The 19,546-nt window shown below is 37.0% G+C and overlaps 2 protein-coding genes across 3 annotated transcripts in view; both read left to right on the forward strand.

Annotated features, from left to right (window-relative positions):
* CPSF73-II (cleavage and polyadenylation specificity factor 73 kDa subunit-II) overlaps window positions 1-14,097 on the forward strand; it is a 29,955-nt gene extending 15,858 nt beyond the window's left edge. For both annotated transcript variants that reach the window (XM_059590610.2, XM_088515339.1), the window contains 4 exons: window positions 3,371-3,475; window positions 6,430-6,571; window positions 11,940-12,036; window positions 13,062-14,097. In XM_059590610.2, coding sequence (XP_059446593.2) covers window positions 3,371-3,475; window positions 6,430-6,571; window positions 11,940-12,036; window positions 13,062-14,015 — 1,298 coding nt within the window. In that variant the 3' untranslated portion in view covers window positions 14,016-14,097. The remainder of the gene's footprint in view (window positions 1-3,370; window positions 3,476-6,429; window positions 6,572-11,939; window positions 12,037-13,061) is intronic.
* An 813-nt stretch (window positions 14,098-14,910) lies between these two features.
* On the forward strand, window positions 14,911-18,995 carry RIE1 (RING-finger protein for embryogenesi). Its single transcript, XM_088515340.1, has 5 exons — window positions 14,911-15,553; window positions 16,645-16,764; window positions 17,352-17,484; window positions 17,607-17,765; window positions 18,526-18,995. Exons 1-5 carry the CDS (start codon window positions 15,039-15,041, stop codon window positions 18,685-18,687), a joined length of 1,089 nt encoding a protein of 362 aa, XP_088371466.1. The 5' UTR covers window positions 14,911-15,038; the 3' UTR covers window positions 18,688-18,995.
* The last annotated feature ends 551 nt before the right edge of the window (window positions 18,996-19,546 follow it).

Raw genomic sequence — 19,546 nt, forward strand, 5'->3', positions numbered from 1 at the left:
AGGAAAATGTTGTTCTTACATAAGAATCTTACAAATATCCTTAAAAGAATGATGTGTAGTTCTATTGTCAAGGCACATGTTGCACATGACCCACCTACCATGCATTTGGCATGAGGCGCATGCTGCCACATCATTCTCTACAATTTTTCTATAGGAGTATCTTGTTTTATAGCATTTCTTTTTACCAAAAATTGATCACTCTTTTTTTCTACTTGTCCTAATTTTCTTGCTCTCAATGTATGCTTGGTAAGACCCATTTTAAATTGAGATGCAGCTATAAAATAATTGATGCAGCTATAATAAAAGAATATCAATTTGTGGTTTTGGGTCAATGTGTCTACTTGTATATGTATGTATTAATGCTACCATCTTTGTATTTAGATCTGTATGTGTGTCCATGTGCTAATGTTTAACGAGACATACTGACGGGCATAATTCTTTTTCTTTTTCTCTCTCTCTCTCTTTTTTTTTTAATTAAATTTTGGGAATATATTTGCACAGTTCAAATATGTAGCCTTTTTTTGGTTCTTTTTTTCCCCCTTGCTTTTAAATGGACCCTTAATGCTGGAAATCAACTGAAGCTAATAACCTTAAATATTAATAGAGTTTTAGTCTGTCTCAACTATGTTTGAACTCTAAACCATTACACCTCCCATAGAAGTTGCTTAACTTATGTGGAGCTATTCTCAATTGCCATATCTAATTGAGTTTCATATTTATCAAAATCACAATACAGATTGAATTGAGCCAAGTTTTATTGAAAGAGTTGTTTCTGGGATAAATGATTTTTCAGGTATAGACATGGTCATGATCATTTGGGAAGGGAATAATAAACGACTCTCTGAACAATGGAATGGGTGTACTAAGCCATACTTTTAGCCTTGCAGTAATTTGTTTGGGTATTAGGTATTCTTGGGGATCATCTAGAATACATGAACTGATGGAAGAGTTTAAGAAGGGAAAAAATAGTTCCAACCAATTCATCCCAAAGACATCCATCATCATTTGGACTATTTACACATGCAAATGCCCATTCAAAATTCTCAGTAATGCATCTGAAAGAATATGCTACCACAAAATTGTCCACATAGTCCTCAATCTTCTCCACCACCCACCTATCCCACATTAACAAAATATCTCCTAACGCCCCTCTCAAACCCAAATAAGACCAATCCATGTTATTGCTACCCCCACAAACTACGAGCCGCCTCCCTAGTAATAACCTCCATTTTTGTCTCTTGCAAACAAACAATATCTTCTTCTGAATCCCTTAGTAACCCTCTAGTCCTCAAATTTTCTCCTCATCATTCAGGCCTCTCACATTCCATGTTACAATCTTAAGTTTCATAATGAACATTTACCACCCCTCCCCTTCCCTGCCACTATATGAGAATGACCTCCCGTGATATCATAATTCAGTAAACACATCAATCTCTTTAATTCACAGTTTCCTCTATTAAATTTGTCTTCCCACTCAAATCTAGAACACTACCCACACCATTTTGATGCCAACTAGCTTCAATCACAATGAACAACACCATCAATTGATCCTCAAAACCTTCACATGACATTATGACTACCTTTCAAAAACTTTTGACCCTCAACCACTCAATTAGAAGCCACTGAATAAGACCCTCTTTGTTCCCCAACTAAATCAAGTGGTTGAATATCCAGCATCTCATTTCCCATACTCTCCTCAACCGAACAAGACACCGTGGCCAAAGATGGATCAAATGCATTTCCATTCACATAGTGTACCTTCAACCCTTCTAAATTCCAACCCTCTAAACCTCCTTCCCCCACCATATTCTCCAAAGCTCCAAAGAGTTACAAGAATTTAATTTCAACGTGGATCTTGTAATTTGTTGGCCACCTACCACCCGATACAGAATTTGATTACCCACCACCTATTCTCCGAAACACTCGCCAAGAACATCCCCACTTCCATAGGCCCACCTAAGCTACTCCCTTGTATCACCAAACCGCCTAATATATATTGTAACATTGAATACAAAGACCAAAATACCCATATAACATATTAACCCTAATACGCTCTTCTACCACTCCCCCTCAAGCCATATATATATCATATAAGCCCAACTTGGAGCAAATAAACTCTAATTTCGTTCGACACAAGGATTTTGTAAACATATCAGCTAGCTGGAAGTTTTCATACAAAGCCTTTTTTAACTTACAGACGCAACCTTGATACACCCCCTAGCAACAAACCCAGGTGGTTGCTTCATATAAACTTCCTCATGTAAATCCCCATGTAAAAAGGCATTTTTGACATCCAATTGAAATAAGGGCCAATCAAGATTAGCAACCAAAGAAATAAGAATACGAGCGGAAGAGATTTTGGCAACTGGAGAAAACGTCTCATCATAATCAATACCATATGTCTGTGTATAACCCTTAGCAAACAAACATGTTTTCAACCGTTCAACTAACCCATCACGATTAAACTTAGCCGTGTATACCCATTTGCAACCAACAATGTTTTTAGCAGGCGGTAATGGAACAAGCTCCCACGCACAAGTACACTCATAACTTAGCTGAGAGCAGTGATTAGAAAGAATAAAACATAGAGAGGGAAAAACACAAAAAAAAGAAATATGATGGGAGGAAGAAGCAAGGTGGGTAGAGAGTAATCAGATGCCGTCAGTAGTTATGGCTCTGATACCATATTAAAGGGTTTGCATGGAAAGAAAACAGAAGAAGAGGCTTTATATTTCATGTAGCCTCTCTCCTCTCACACACACACACACACACACACATATATATATGGTAACATTGAATACAAAGACCAAAATACCCATATAACATATTAACCCTAATATGCTCTTCTAACACAAGTTTTGTTCCATGTTGTTTTGTTTTGTTTCATACTTTTACCAACAAATTTGAACTTTAAAAAAAAATGAGACAATTAGGTGGCCTGCAGATAATGCATGGAAAATGTAATCCAGATTATGATTTCTTTTAAAAGTATCTTAGTTTTTTTTTTTTTTAATCTTGTATCTGTGGCTTGCATATGTTGTTTTAACAACAGCAGATTATGGGGTGCATGCCTTAGACAATAATAGGGAATAGATTTTTGGATTTCTATTGTTATTCTCTTGATATCATGTAGTGTTTCTGCATTGTATGAATTATTAAGTCATTTTCACTGCAAGTTGTCAGTTGTCGAATCTTCATGATCTTTCGATCATCTTTGATCTAAATCTAGAATCTTTTTGTCTGAAGTTAGACGTTCACTAATCTTTTTGACTCAAACTAGAAATTACTAATGTGCCAAATTTGTTATTCAACTGCTCTCTTCCTTGTAGTGTTTCCCCTGAATTAGTGATATGGCTATTTGTTCCTTTAGGTCTAACCATGCAAGCCAATACATATTATCAAATGCTTATCAGTTGGACCAGCCAGAAGGTCAAAGAGACATACTCCACACGTAATGCATTTGATTTTAAACATGGTATGTCAACATTTCTTTCTCTTAATTTTTTGAGGGATGGAGGATAAAGTTTAACATTGTTCGGTAGAATTTGGAGTTGCAGTACCCTCTGATATATTTTCACAGGAAAAGGAAAAATATTATTGAGCTAAAGGTTTTCTGAAGCTTCCGAATCTGCTAGTAGCCGTTGCCTTTTTTTAACAAGATTAATTCATAAGATATTCTACAGCAAGGCTCCCTAATCTTCTTGTTACAACTTCTCAAGAATGTTAAGATGCATGTTTAACAGCTATAATAGCAATTTGAAGACATAATTCCACATTTTAATGCTTTAATTACTTTTGCATCCATGAGGAGAGATTGAGTTCTGTTAGATGAATAGATCATGTTTTCCATTTCATTTTTAGCAGCAAAATCGAGGGACAACTGCTCCTTTTCTAAATTGAATTGCTAACTATAATTGAATTCCTGGAAGGTACTTCAACCATAGTTTTAATCTAATCATTTTAATAAACTGCAATTGTCCTGTGCCAAAACTCTTACTTGCTAAGGTATCTAATTCATTCTACATTTTTCCTTTATACTGGTACAAGAACTAGTGAAAAGACAAGTGAGAATTTATTTGCCGGCCCTTTCTAGAAGTTTTACCCGTTAGATTCCTTGGGAAATTAAACACCTCATGAATTCATAGAATTATTTTTTATTTTTTTAAGAATTATGTTTGTGTTTATTTATTTTTGTTGTTGAAGGAATTATATGTAGCAATGCCGATGGCTATTCATTTAAGTTTTCAGGTAGAATGCTAGATCTTCAACAAGATAGAAATTCTCATATTTGTGTACATGATCCTGTTGCTCAGATGATTTTTATTGTTTACATCGCTAAGGCTACAAACACTTTCTTGTTGGTACTAACAAAACATTCCTCTTCTAGTTACTTGGGGTTTCGGGGAAGACCTTCATTGGGCAACGCTTGGTTTGGGGTGCTTGTACAGCCTCTTTATTCTTCTAGTTCCTTAATTACCATAGTGCACTGCATTTTCAGAAGCTTCCTGTCTAACTGGCTCCAATTCTCTTCCATGCTGGACTTGTCCATAAAACCAATAATCAAGTCTTCAGTCAACTGGTGGAATACTTCATATATACGCACGCACGCACACGCACACACATACAGATATATATGACTTGTACTTCAAACCAGGGCCCATCTATCATAATGTAATAGTGTATCCTATAATATCTATAAGTCTACTCCTCATGTCCGTGGCAATTTGACAAATGCGATTATAAGCTTTCTCCCACTCTGATCATTTGCGACTTATAAACTTCTTTGATATATTCTTACCACAGCTACTAGGTTTCCAGTTTTAACTTTGTGGGTTACATCCTCCATCCCTTTCATGGTTAATGATGTTTGCTAAAAGAAATTCACTTCTTGTGTTGTATGTTCAAAATCATTTACTTGTTTTTCATTCTTAGGCATCTTGCTATTGCTAAGATGCCTGCTTCCAATTCCAGAAATTATTTCATATTGAAAGGGCATATTCTTATCCTATGGCATCTTTAGTGTGATTGGTTATTCTTAAATTGGTTGCTATGAACTGGGTCTTTTTCTCTGCTACTTAAAAAGTGCATTCTTATTCCATTAATACAAACATATCAGCATTTCAAATTAAAACTTTCTATTTATAAATTTTTTTTCTTCCATCTGATCGCATTCCTACTTCAATAATTCTCCCCTACTCTCTTCCAAACACCTTTCTATGATTTTTATTTGTGTTTGCTACTTTTTTCATGATAAAATCACAATTAGCATGACATATTTCATTTTCTCATGAGACTCTTTTTTTCTGTGATTAATAAATCACACTCATGGAATTTTCTTTTTAAATTTACTAAATAAAAGCTTTAGAAAAAAAATTATAAATACTCTTTGGTTTGTTTAAAAAGGCAGATACAAATATATTGTATCCCTTTGTGGTAAATTCCTCTCTCTACAAACACAGATTGTAATTTTCATTTCCACACTAGCATTGTGAGAATGCTTGCTATCTAGACTAAATATTTAAATTGCCTAAGTCCTTGCTTGTATTCATGTTTCCAACCCTACCCTCCAGTTTTCCAGATCAGAATTGTTTACAGAGATCAAAAAACCAGTCTCATGTAATTTTATTTGTATAGATAATGATGGTATGAAGCAATACTCTTCTATATCATTTAATTTATTGAGCTTTATTAAATAGTTTGTACCTTGTGACTAGGTAGATGTAGATTGTGTGTTGACGGATATGTACTAAGTCCCACATCAGGTATAAGCTCAGTTGATATGAGCTATACAAGTAGACATGAGAAGCCTTAATCATGACTAGTTTTTTTTTTTTTTTTTTTTGGGTATTGTGGTCATGACAAATGGTATTAGAGCTAACTTGATAAAGTCCATGTGGCTATGGGGAAATGTAGAGCAATGAGGATCCCCCTAACAAGGAGGATGTTAGGGATTCAAATGAGAGAGATTGTGGTGCCCCATCACTGTATAAATGTAGATTGTGAGGATATTGTGTGAATGTGTACTAAGTCCCACATTGGGCATATGCTAGGTCTTGGGCTATAGAAGTAGATATGGGAGTCCTAATTATGACAAGTATTTTTGGATAATCTCGCACATGTAGATAGCATGTTCCAGGATCGTCACAACTGTTATAGGATGCTAGCTTTCTTTCATATAATATAAAATTTATATAAAACATTCGAAAATCATTTGACAAAATCTCTTTTAATTTTTAATTTTTTGGTGAATCAATATGATATGCAAATAAGCATCTTTTTGTCTAGTTTAGTTCTATTGAGTCAATTTTACAAAGCATATCCCAATCTAAATTGAAGCTAAAAATGATTGATATGGGAAATAATACAGTGCAATGATGGTTAATTCTTTGATAGGTTCTGTGTCTTGCTGATTGTGTTTGGATGTTGCAGTTCTCAATTTTGACCGTTCTATGATAGCTGCTCCTGGACCTTGTGTTCTTTTTGCTACACCTGGTTGGATCAGTGGCGGTTTTTCTCTTGAGGTTTTTAAGCAGTGGTCTCCATCTGAAATGAATCTTGTGACATTGCCAGGGTACCATCCTTCTTACTTGTCTTATTGAATTAAGAATGATTTTACATAGTTTGGAACAAAGTTATTATTCTTACAATCCCACTTCAAACTCTCCAGTACACTGGCAAGGAATTATTTGATGTGGGACACCTGGTAAATATATAATGATATCCAAAAGTTCAAATGAAAAACACAATATCTGGTTCAGATGCCCATTCTACTTCTATAGTTTTATTGGGCCGTTTATACTGTTTTTAGGTGCATCAGAAGATGTAACAAATTGCACATGCCTATTGTCTTGGTTTGAAAATTCTTGGATTAATAGTCTCTCAGAATGGCATCTGCCAATCAGCTAAAACCCACTCATTTGCATCTCTCTTCTCATAAGCGATGCACGCCATTAACCTCTTATCTGACTTTAGAAGTTTTTATTTTTATTTTTTATTTTTATAAGTAATTGAGATATCATTAAAAGTGTAAGGCGCCCTCAGGTACACAGAAAATATACCATAGAAAACACCTAGTTAAAAAGGGAAAAAAAAAAAAAAAATCATAACAACTAATTACTAAAGGAGAAACAAAAGCAGCTGTCCAAAGATACAAAGTAATGAAGTATAAAGACTTAAGCTCTTCTAATGTCTTCTCACAGTCCTCAAAACTTATGTAATTCCTTTTTTTCCGTAAACACTACAAAAGGTACGAAGGCACCACCCTTCACACAACAACACTTCAAGTCTTGCCAACAATCCACCAACAAGCATTCAAGTCAACTACTTGTCTAGGCATAACACAAGACAGCCCAAATCGACTAAAGAAAATATTTCATAAGGCACAAGCAACCTTACAATGGAGAAGAAGATGGTCCACGGTCTCCCTATTCCTTTTACACATTCAGCATCTATCGACCACAATGACATGTCACTTCCTAAGATTGTTATGAAAATCATCTTTCCTGAGGCTGTCAACCAAGCAAAAAAGGCCAAAGGAACCTTAGTCCGCCAAACATTCTTTCAAGGGAAAAGAAAGCCATCATTACTAACCAGGCCACTATAGAAGGATCTAACATCAACCTCCCAATCATGAGCTGCCCTAGTAAAGCTTACGTTTTATTGATTGGAGCCACCATAAATCTCCAATAAGCTGCTACAGAAGCATCCTTCACGCAAGCAATACCATATAAATCTTGAAAGACTTCCCCCAACACTATAGATCATGCTGGAATCTAACCTTGGAGCCATCTTCCACCTTAAATTTGGTATGACTTGAAAACTTCTCCCAAACTCTCCTAATATTCTTCAATAACTCCACCCCATATGCCTCAAGAGACTCATTAGAACACCACCTACTCCACGAACTACCAAATTTAGAATCCACCACAACTCTGTACCAAGCCTATCTCTCATGCATACTGTGCCATAGCCATTTTACTAAAAGAGCATGAGTGGACATCAACAAGTTCCAAACCCCAACCCTCCCTCAGAGATCGAAGAACAAACCTTGGACTAGCTTACTAGGTGCTATTTGAACTCTTTGCCTAGCTCACCCCATAAGAAATTTCACTGAAACTTCTCAATACGGTTACGACACCTACCAGGAGAGGGAAGAAGGACATGAAATACGTAGGCAAATTTGAAAGTGTGCTCTTAATAAGGGTAACCCTATTACCCTTAGACAAATACATCATTTTTCAACTAACCAACCAACGCTTTATCTTTTCAATAACACCGTCCCAAATAGGTTTGGCTTTAAAGGAGGCCATCAACGGAAGACCAGAATACTTCAAAGGAAAAGAAGAAACCCCACATTCATAATACTAGCAAACCCATCCACATTATCAACATTACTCATAGGAACCAATTTCAACTTAGCCAAATTGATCTTCAAGCCCGAAACAACTTCAAAACATAAGAACAAGTACCGTAGATGACGTAAATGATTTGGGTTTTCCCCACAAAAAATCAAAGTATCATCAGCAAACAGATGGTAAGAGGTATCAATCCCACCAATATTCCATGTCCTCATAGAGAAGCTAGACAACAAACCCTCATTTACTGCAGCAGAAATCATCCTACCCAAAGCCTCCATCACAATGACAAACAACATAAGAGACAGAGTGATGTAGATTAGCAAGCCTTGCTGGCCCATCCGAACGGGCCTAAATCCGAGAGCCTCGTCTCGAGTCCTCGTCCGGAGACCATCCGGACGCCTATGTTATTTTCGTGTTTTTATGTTTTATCTGTGGCCGTCCAGACGGGCTTAAGTTCCGTTTGGACAGGCGAAGTAGAGTTTCAATTCGATTTAGTTTCGTACTTTTATTAGGTTTACGGTTTGGGGGCCTATAAATACATACTTTATAGACCCTAGAACGCAATTGTTGTTTATGATTGAGTTTGTTTAATAAGAATTATTCAGAGTTGAGTTTCTTCATGATTTTCCTTCAAAACCTAGAGAGTATCTAATGTTTTAGAGAAGATTTATTAGATTCGTTGATAATATCATAATCTAGAATTAACCCCAAGGGGTTGGCCCAAGTGGTGGAGGCCTTGGTTTTGAGGTATCATCCCTTCAAGGTCCAAGGTTCAACACCTCATGGGTGCAAACAATCATTTGGGGCCACACCCCCTGGTGAAAAGCCAGCGATTTAACCAGTTCCGTGCAGGAAAACTTCCGAGGGTGCGGTGCATGGGATCGGGGTTTACTCTACAAGGGTGGGTCCGAAGGGTCCTGCCTTGGAAAGGTTCCCCGACATTAAAAAAGAAAAAAAAAAAATCATAATCTAGAAATACCTATCCATTCTTTATTACTGTTTGTCACTGCAGCCCACTAAGTTACGTTGCATCACAGAGGTTCCTCTTGTCTCAAGCCACGGGAGCTACTCAAAGAAATAGTGGGAGTGCCGTTCACCAAAATCAAGAAACGCACAAAAGAAATACAATAAGCTATACATGCGTAGCATTACCCCTCTCTCCCCCCCCACCCCCCCCCCCCCCCCCCCCCCAAAAAAAAAAAAAAAACAAAAAACCACACCTCAGCATGTACATTAAAATAAAAAAATAAATAATAAAAAAAAAAACCAGTTAACATAATAATAAACATTTTCTAAGTCCATTTTGCAAAGAACACCCGACTCTCCTGATCTTATTCTACTATCAAAGTATTCATTGGCAATAAGAATAGGATCTAGGATCTATGCACCTCCGATGAAAGCATTCCATGACTTAGAAATAATCTTCTTCAACACCATCTTTGGCCTGTTTGCTAGAATCTTTGCAATAATTTTGAAATACCACTCACTAGACTAATCAGGCAAAAATTCTTGGGATTAACAACCCTTGGAATCTTTGGGATGAGGGTGACAAAAGTAGAATTTAGGCTCCTTTCAAACTTACCTCTAGCATGGAAATCACAAAAGACCTTCATGATGTCCTCTTTTAGAACAACCTAGCAAGCTTGGAAGAACCCCATAGAGTAACTATCAAGTCCAGACATGTAACATCCCAGTCCCATATTGGGAAGAGAGGAGTAGCTCACATTGAATAAGTGGTTTATAGAAAGATACTTATGGGTGTTAAGTTTCACATTACTTATTTACTATGTGAAACTAGGCTTTATAAGAAATTCTATAGAAAGCTACAAATTGATTAGTCATTTTTGGGTGATAACGCAGATGTGACTAGCATTTTTAACTAGGTCGTTACAAATGGTATCAGAGCCACCTAATAATGCCATGTGGTATTGTCAGTACTACATGACATAGCTTTGACGAGAACGTCAGAGGTTTAACCCCCATCCATATTGGGAAGAGATGAGTAACCCATAGCGTAGGTGGTTTATAGAAAGAAACACATAGGTGCTAAGTCTCACATTTCTTACTTACTAGGTGAAACTAGGCTTTATAAGGAATTCTAAGGAAACCTTCAAATGGTCTAGTCATTTTAAGGTGATAGCGCAAATGTAGCTAACGCTTTTTTCTGAGTCATTACAAATCATCTTGTCACCATTCATTGCTTTCACGACCTCCAACACCTCCCCTTCCTCAAAATCTATCTCCAACCAAATAGCCTCAACCTCATCACCAATAGTCAATAGAAAGGTTGTCCAACAATGGCCTCCAATTGAACTATTCAATGTACAACTTTTTATAAAACTAGACAATGTGCTCCTGATCTCCAACCGATTGGTAGAAATTGTAGCATCAACAAATAAGGAGTCAATGGAGTTCTTCCTTCTATTGGACTATTCAGTGTACAACTAGTCACCCTCCCTTAACCACAAGACCCAAGATTTTTGCCTCCAACTCACCTCCTTCAGGAGAGTGGATCTCTCTACTCGCTTACAACTTCTGCCTTCTTCATGAACTCCTCAACACCTATTGCCCTCTCTTCTTCAACAATGTCAAAAACACATAACTTTTCCAAAAGATCTTTTTTCTTCTTCTTTACATTGCCAAACACCTCCTCATTCCATCTCCTTAAATCAACTTTCAAAGCCTTGAGCTTGCAGGCTAAAGTAAAGCTCGAAGAGCCTTGGAAATGATAAGAGTCCCACCATTGTTTCACCCTGTCCACAAATCCCTCAGACTTTAGCCACATGTTTTCAAATTTGAAGTACCTACTATCCCTTTGAAAGTCACCACAGTCAAGGAGGATCGGGAAATGATCCGAGCAAAGTGTAGGAAGAGCCTCCTTTGGGACACACCAAGAAACTAGGCACAAGATATCAATTATGGACCAAGAGGGTGACTCCCAATTATTCGACTAAGTAAAGTTATGTCAACAAGAGGGGGGTCTATCAAGGCCTGATAATAAATGAAGTTAGAGAACTCCACCATAGCTGGGCAGAAACGAGCTTCTCCCGATAACTCATTGGGAAACTGGGTAACGTTAAAATCGCACTGAATGCACCAAGGCAGGTTCCACCAACTAAGCATACCAACCAGCTCATCCCAAAGAAGCTATGATATTCTTGTTTGATTTGCTGAGTGGGAAATGTAAGATATGAGAATTGAGAATCCATTTCAGTATGGGAAGAGTATGATTCTCAGTTTTGGGTACTCCTGGACACTTCTCAGGCAGATGCCCACGGTAGGATATGGCCTTCTTTCAAAAAGTAATGGGGGATGTAACTGTAGGAAAAAACAAAATGAATGTTAATAACATACATACTGACCCTTTTGGCTTTCAATAATGCCTTTTTTTCTTAATGGTTAGAATATGAATGCTTGCACACAATAAAATTTCTGACAAGTGCACGATTATTGGTTAGTATCTGTTGGGAGCCTGCATGTGTTACATGCAGGGCTCACCCTGTGCACATGTTTAGGACCCACTCAAAACTGATAGTTACAACTAAAATGCTACTAATCTCCATTGCATCACTTCTACTGTAGGTATTGTGCAGCTGGAACTATAGGACATAAATTGATGTCAGGTAAACCCACCAAAATTGATCTGGACAAGGATACCCAACTCGATGTGCGATGCCAGGTTCATAATACTCTCCCTATCTCTCGTACATTTTCTGCCTCTTATCATTTTGTTTTTAATATGTTTCCTTATTTTATGAAGTCTTTATTCCTATTGGTTTATCTTTACCTATGGTTATTTGGGTAAGAAGTCAAGTCTTTGAACTGGAGATACATTTTTTCGTAAAGGTATATATATGGCAGGTAATAAAGCACTGGCGGAGCCATATGGACTCAAAGGAGGGCCATGCTCCTCCCCTCCCCCCCCCCACACAAAAAAAAAAAAAAAAAAAACTTGTTTGAATACTATTTTAAATTTGGACGTTGTCTATTAAGGTTAAAATCATGTCCACTTGTTTCAGAATTTGTGTTCCCATGCAAAAAATTCCAGTTTGTCATTCACCAACATTATGTAACAACTGATAATAGTTTAAAACTCAAATAATTTAAGGGAAACAACATTATTTCAAACAAATTTGCTACTCTTATGCTAATTTTTGTAGATGAGTGTTTTATGTATAATGTGCTTTGTAATTTGTCACGTTAATACGACCATATCACAATACAACTTGTTTATGTTCCACATAGCTGGTATCATCATACACAGTGACAGCGGTAAATTTAGCGAGATTTATAAGCCTTCAGGATCCATAATGTACAAGATTGTTATATATGCCATGGAAGCACGCATAATAATCCATGTTAGCATGTATGTCATGGACTAAGAAAAGAAAAAAAAAAAAAAATGCAATATACTGCTCGTCATAGATTGTGAATTTAACTTAGTGTGGCCTTCAAAAAGGAAACTCCTGCTTCCGCCAATGTTATGAAGCATATGAACATTGTAACCAGTTCAATTTATTGTTCACTAGGGAGGAATAGAAACACAAAATTAAGAAAATTATTCTACTGTGCTTACTCTTTCTGAAACTAGAGCTCTCTCTCTCTCTCTCTCTCTCACCCAGAGAAAGACTAAATTTCTTTTTCTGTAATGAGTATTTTTCCCACTCTCTAAAGTTCTCCTGAACATATCTTATATTTTGCCAGATTCACCAGCTGTCTTTCAGTCCTCATACAGATGCCAAAGGGATTATGGATCTTATCAAATTTCTGTCCCCAAAGCATGTGATACTTGTACATGGAGAGAGACCTAAAATGGCTACTCTTAAAGGAAGAATATATTCTGAATTGGGAATTCAATGTGATGACCCTGCAAACAATGAGACAGTTTGCATTCCTTCCACTCATTATGTGAAAGCAGGAGCCTCAAACACTTTTATTCGAAGTAGCTTGAATCCAAACTTCAAGTTTTTGAACTGCAGTTCAGAAGATGAATCCGATTCATGCTTAAAAGGAATTCAATGTGATGACCCTGCAAACAATGAGACAGCTTGCATTCCTTCCACTCATTATGTGAAAGCAGGAGCCTCAAACACTTTTATTCGGAGTAGCTTGAATCCAAACTACAAGTTTTTGAAATGCAGTTCAGAAGGTGAATCTGATTCATGCTTAAAAGATAGAAAGTTCATGCCACGGCTGCAGGTAACTGATGAAAGGACAGTTGAAGGGATCTTGGTTGAGGAAAAGAGTAAAAAAGCAAAGGTTGTTCACCAAGATGAGCTTCTTCTTATGTTGGGAGAAGAGAAGCACGAGGTTCAGTTTGCTTACTGTTGCCCCATAAATTTTGGCAACTTAGAGGAGTCCAGAAGCAAAGATCTTACTTCATCAAATAATGTGCATTGCTCTTGGCTTCGCATGCTGTACATAAAACTTTCAGATGAACTTTCTGGAGGAAACGTCCAGGATCTTGGGGAACATATTCAAGTAGAATCTGTTCATGTATCCATTTGTCAGAAGGACAGGTGCCCTTACAGAATAATTGATAGTCCCCAAAATAAATCTGAAGCAGTGTTCTTTTGCTGCACTTGGTCAGTAGCAGATGAGAAGCTTGCATGGAAAATAATTTCGATATTGGAGAATTTTAATTTTGGAACTTATTGAATTATAAAGTCAACGATTATTACTATTATTATTATTTTTTATTTTCTTTTTGTGCATTCAATTTTTACAAAATATTCTAATTTACTATTCCATGTGAGTTTTTTAGTAATTTTTATATTTCTGAGCAGAAAGCTATGTAAGAAAATGTGTTGGGCGGGCGTTCGTGGCTCGTGCTATTTGAATCCCGGTTTGAGCTACCAGTGTTCTCAAATCTCAAGGCAATCCAATTTTAAAGTAATACTACTTAGCATACTGCTTTATAATTATCATACAATAAAAATTAACTTTAAAATCAATAAAGGATTGTATATAAAAAAATAAAAATAAAAAGAAGAAAAATCTAAAACTAGTTATTATTATCACTTATTCCAATTATATTGCAATCAACCTACTAAATATAATATTTTTCTTTTACATTTCCTTTGTTTTTAATTTTTTTATTTGAATAAAGAAATGGTTACAAGGAAAATTCGAAAATAAAAAGGAGTGGGAAATCTTAAAAACAGACTTAAAACAAAACAAAAGTAAAAGTGACAGATTAAAGGTGAATATATCTTATCCCCACTTTGAATCAGCAACAACCACCACCGAAGTAAAAAATGCAATTTTCTCCCGAATAGAAAGAAGAAGAAAAAAAAAAGCACTTTTATAATCCAATATATGAATTAAAAAATAAAAAATAAAAAAATGTTACAAAAGTGTCTAGAATTATCTAAACATTTCCGTTTAGGGTTGGTTTTGGTTAGGTAGAAATATGGGAGGGGCAAAATATGTTGGGCTGAATACTTACCCCTACGTCACGTGGATCTTCAAAATAACGCTCAACGTGGTATGCAGACAGACACCATATAAAAACCAACAACCCACGAGTCAATCAAGAAAAAAAAGCCGTCTCTCTCATCTACCATTCAACGTCCACAAAGAGCGTCGAAAGTCTTACACAACACTCCCCACACCCGACAACCTCTCTACTTGTATTTCTATGTGATTATGCCTCTCTCGGTGACTCTCTAGCCTCTACCAATGTCATCGCATTCCTCTTCCACCGCTGCTTCTGCGGCGGCGGCGGCGTCTGACACCAACGCGCCTCTCCTCCTTTCCCGCCAGGGAGACTCCGAGTCGTCTTCGCCCCGCCCCGCCACGCTGGCGCTCCTTCTGGGCCGTGCCACGGGGCGGCGCGGCCCATCCATTCTGGTCCGGGAGACTGCCGCCCGGCAGCTGGACGAGCGACGGGCCGACTGGGGCTACTCGAAGCCGGTGGTGGCCCTGGACATGATGTGGAACACGGCCTTCGTGGTGGTCTCGGTGGTGATGCTGCTCTGCACGCTGAATGAGCGGCCCAACACGCCCATTCGACTCTGGATCTGCGGCTACGCGCTGCAGTGCGCGGTGCACGTGGTGCTCGTCTGGATTGAGTTCCGCCGGAGGAACGCGCGGAGGACGGCTAGGGGTAGGTCTCAGGCGGTGGACGAAGAAGCCCACATTAGCGAGGACGACGACGAAGAGGACAGGGGCTCGGGGAGTCCCGGCCGCTCCAGGTGAGGTTTTCTTTGTTGAATTTTGAATTTTTGATTTGAAATTTTTAGGCTCAATTTGAATATTGAACTAAATTAAGCTTTTTGGTTTGGACTTTGTGTTAAGTCTGAGGGATTTTGTAATCTTCAATCATCATCGAAAACCTAGTTTGTTGAACTTTTTATGTTGCGTGGGACAAATATGCAATTTCTGATGATTTGATGTGGAGCGGTTCAACAGTAACTTTCATTGTACCACGGGCCCTTAGGCCGTGCAAGGTTGAGGATTAGAGTCGTTGGTGTTTACCTAGATCTTTTGCACTTTGTAGGAAACCATAATAATCGATGATAGAATGGATTGATCACTTTGGAAAAGTTATAAGTTTGAGGTCAGAACATACTGTTGAGAACCAAGTGGAAGATGGGAGTTGTTGGCAGGTAAAAGCAGCTGAAAAAGTGGCTGTTTTGGTTGGTTATTGGCATTGGCAAGATTTTACTAGCAAATAGTCTTAGAAATCTGAGAACATTTTTTCCTAGGTTGTTGTTGTTGTATTTGTAAAGTTAGTGGTGAGCCAGGGAATCATCTTTATTGCATTGTCCTATTACTAAGGAATATTGGTATCTTGTCTTTTCTCTATTTGGCTCATGTGGATTATGCATAAGACAGTTGCAGAAACGGTGATTTGTTGGAGAGGGCGTTTTGGTAGGCATGAAGATAGCATGATCTAGAATGCGCTTTCTTATGTCTGATGTAAAGCATTTGTAGAGTAAGAAAGGGTCGAACCTTGAAGGCATGAAGCTGCGAATTGGCTAATCTAAAAATGCTGTTTTTGAGATCACTTTATATTGGCTGGCGATGTCTAGTAGCTTCTGTTTTCCTTCATATGAATACTCAGATTGATTGTGCTGAATCAGGCACTATGTCTATTCTTGTTGTAACTGACAAAGCTGCAAAGCATCTCTCAGACCATGCTATAAACATTAACTTTTATTTTCTTTGTTGCCTCCTGCATCATCTGCCATTACATTTGTTATTCTGTGCTGTTCAGTAACTGAATGAGGAGATTTATGAAATATTGGCTCCTCCCTTACTGACTTGATTGTGATTGGCTTAGTGTCACTAAACGCTGTGAATCGGTGAATACAATGGCATCATTTCTCTGGTGGATAGTTGGCTTTTATTGGGTTGTCTCTGGTGGCAATATCCTTCTGCAAGCTGCTCCACGTTTGTACTGGTATGCTTCAACCACTCTGATACTATGTAAACACTATTTATTTATTTCTGTAGGTTATCATACTATATTATATATAATTTTCCTTCTAACTTTTTACCTCAGTTTATAAACATGCTAAGTTTCTGGAATTAATGGCATGAGTCATCAGCTCATATTGTCCCATAGTTTGATCTAAAGCTTTAATCCCCTGTACCAAATAAAATTTTCTTTTAATATTTCTAAAACAACCAAGCTGTCACAATGATAGTTATCTTGCTCTAATGCACTATGGTTCTTCAAGGGAAGTATGATTTTCAATAGATTAAGCCTATTTAGCAGATTGTCATACAATTGAGATGGCGTGACAGTGAAAATCAGTCTTTGATTTTATTTTTTTTACAAGTGCTAATTTAGGAGCTGATTTTCAATGCCACATTATCCAGTTGTATGGCAATCGTATAGCAGTTTACTATTAAAGAAGAACTCTTGTGTGTTATCACAGAAAAACTATCTTCCAGGTAAATTATAGATCCATTTTTATGTAACATAATCCTCTCTGTTGCATGTTACATTTTCTGCAGAGGATCTCTGATTCTGAATTTTTGCAGGTTGGCTGTGGTTTTCCTGGCATTTGATGTCTTCTTTGCCATCTTTTGTGTTGTTTTGGCATGTTTGATTGGGATCGCTCTCTGTTGCTGCTTGCCATGCATTATTGCAATTCTTTATGCCGTTGCAGGACAGGTATGAAGTTATAGCTGTTAACTATGACTCAAATATGTGTAACATATTTCCAGAAAAAAAAATATATGTGTCACATATTCTTGCAACTGCTTAGTATTGTTGTCTCTTCTGTGACAAAATAGGAAGGAGCATCAGAAGCAGATCTCAATATCCTTCCAAAATATAGATTTCAAATATTGAGCAATGATGAAAAGCCTAGTGGGGGTGCAGGGTCGATGGTTCCTGTAGAAACGAGCAGTGGATACTTGGCAAATGAACGTACACTTCTACCTGAGGATGCGGTATGTGTTTTTTTTTTCTTTCTTTTTTCTTTTGTCTTTTGAAAATTTATATGGTATTATATTGTTTTATCATGAGAAGGATAATTATTTTCACAATTTTATTACCTTATTTTGTGGAACGTTGCCTTTTTACATATTTGATCAGAAATTCTGTTCATCTTCGCATTCTTCATATTTCTTGTTGGATATGTATGCAAATACATCTATAACCTTATTCACATGTTCATGTGCACATGGGTGCACAATGAAGGGAAGTAAGTTGAATGCTACTGTCAGTTGGGAAGGTTTTTCCTTTTTACCTTCAAAGTATTTAATTTCACTTCGATACTTTTGATCTGATGTGCTTAATTTTGGGGAAGTGAAGGAGTTTTTGTTTTTCTAGAAGCATTTCATTTGACCATTGTTGAGACATTTGTACTGAGACGCCTGAAGCAAGGCACAAGTTAGGACCTGGATGTTGGTCATGTATGATGGATCCCTTCTTTATGCCAATTATGGACCTAGATTGCCTTTTTAGTGACTTACAACAATCTAATCTTATACAACAAGCTAATCTTATACGGCATACGTTGTAGAGAAAAAATTGAAGGACCGGAAATTAAATTGGGATCTACTTGAAAGCATCTATCTTAAGTAGTTAAATTGCTAATGCACATAGAATTTTATTTTATTGACACTTTATAAACCAACAAAAAAAATTATTTCATAGACTAAGTTAATTTTCTTGACATCTTCGTTTTGGCTTTCTTTTATTTTCCAGGAATGTTGTATATGTCTCAGCCCATATGAGGATGGAGCAGAGCTCCATGCTCTTCCCTGCAACCATCATTTCCATTGTACATGCATTGTGAAATGGCTCAAGATGAACGCAACATGTCCGCTCTGCAAGTACAACATTCTCAAGGGAAGTGAACAGGTATAAAGGAAAGATTGGAACCCCCAATGTCTGGGGTCATCAACCCACAATTTGTTTGTATGTTTGTACAGAAAAGTGAGGCAGAGATGGGAAAGCTTCTCCAAAATTTATAGACAGTAAGTTATAGCAAGTTGTCAATTGAGCCTCATTTTGTCTGTTTTCGGCCATTTGGAGTTGCCTTTATTCTTCTTGTCTCTGTATGAGTTGTTTCTTATGCTTGCACAAAAATGGAGCAATTGATGTGCAGGTTTTACATGGTTGCTTAACTTTCTCGGTTTTCTGGTTTTATAGTAGAAAGAAAATTGATTGCTTCACATATCTATCAATGTATTCTTGTTAATATTTGACTGGTTATCATTAAAAAAAAAAAAAAACATTGTTTTGCCCCAAATTCTGGTCATTTATTATTTACCCTGTATGTACTTGGTTGACTAGAGGATAGACTATTGGAGAATTCTGAGGGGTCGCAAGCTTTTCATATTACGGCGGGGGATCACGCATTGTCATATGCCTTTTAGCCAATTCTTCTAAGTTCTTACATAGCACAGAAAGCTGTGGTGAGTATCTCGTAGTCGATTTGGGAGTATGTTGCATCTTTTAATCATTGAAAAATAAATAAAAACAAAATTCAAGTTAATAAATTGTGACAAAGTTTTCCATCAAATTAAGATGGAGAAAATTGAGTTACTCTTTTACTAAACTGTTATTTTGGCCTACCTTAAAGATTTATAAATTATTTTTTATATCACATGGAGTAATTTATAATTTAGGTCAATTATAGGGACTAATAAATTATTTTTTATACTAGTGGGAATGATTTATAATTTAGGTTAACCACGATAATCAATTTTGCATTTATCCATTT

Source organism: Corylus avellana, chromosome 4 (assembly GCF_965113065.1).
Source record: "Corylus avellana chromosome 4, dhCorAvel1.hap1.2, whole genome shotgun sequence".
In the NCBI taxonomy this organism is placed as follows: Eukaryota; Viridiplantae; Streptophyta; class Magnoliopsida; order Fagales; family Betulaceae; genus Corylus; species Corylus avellana.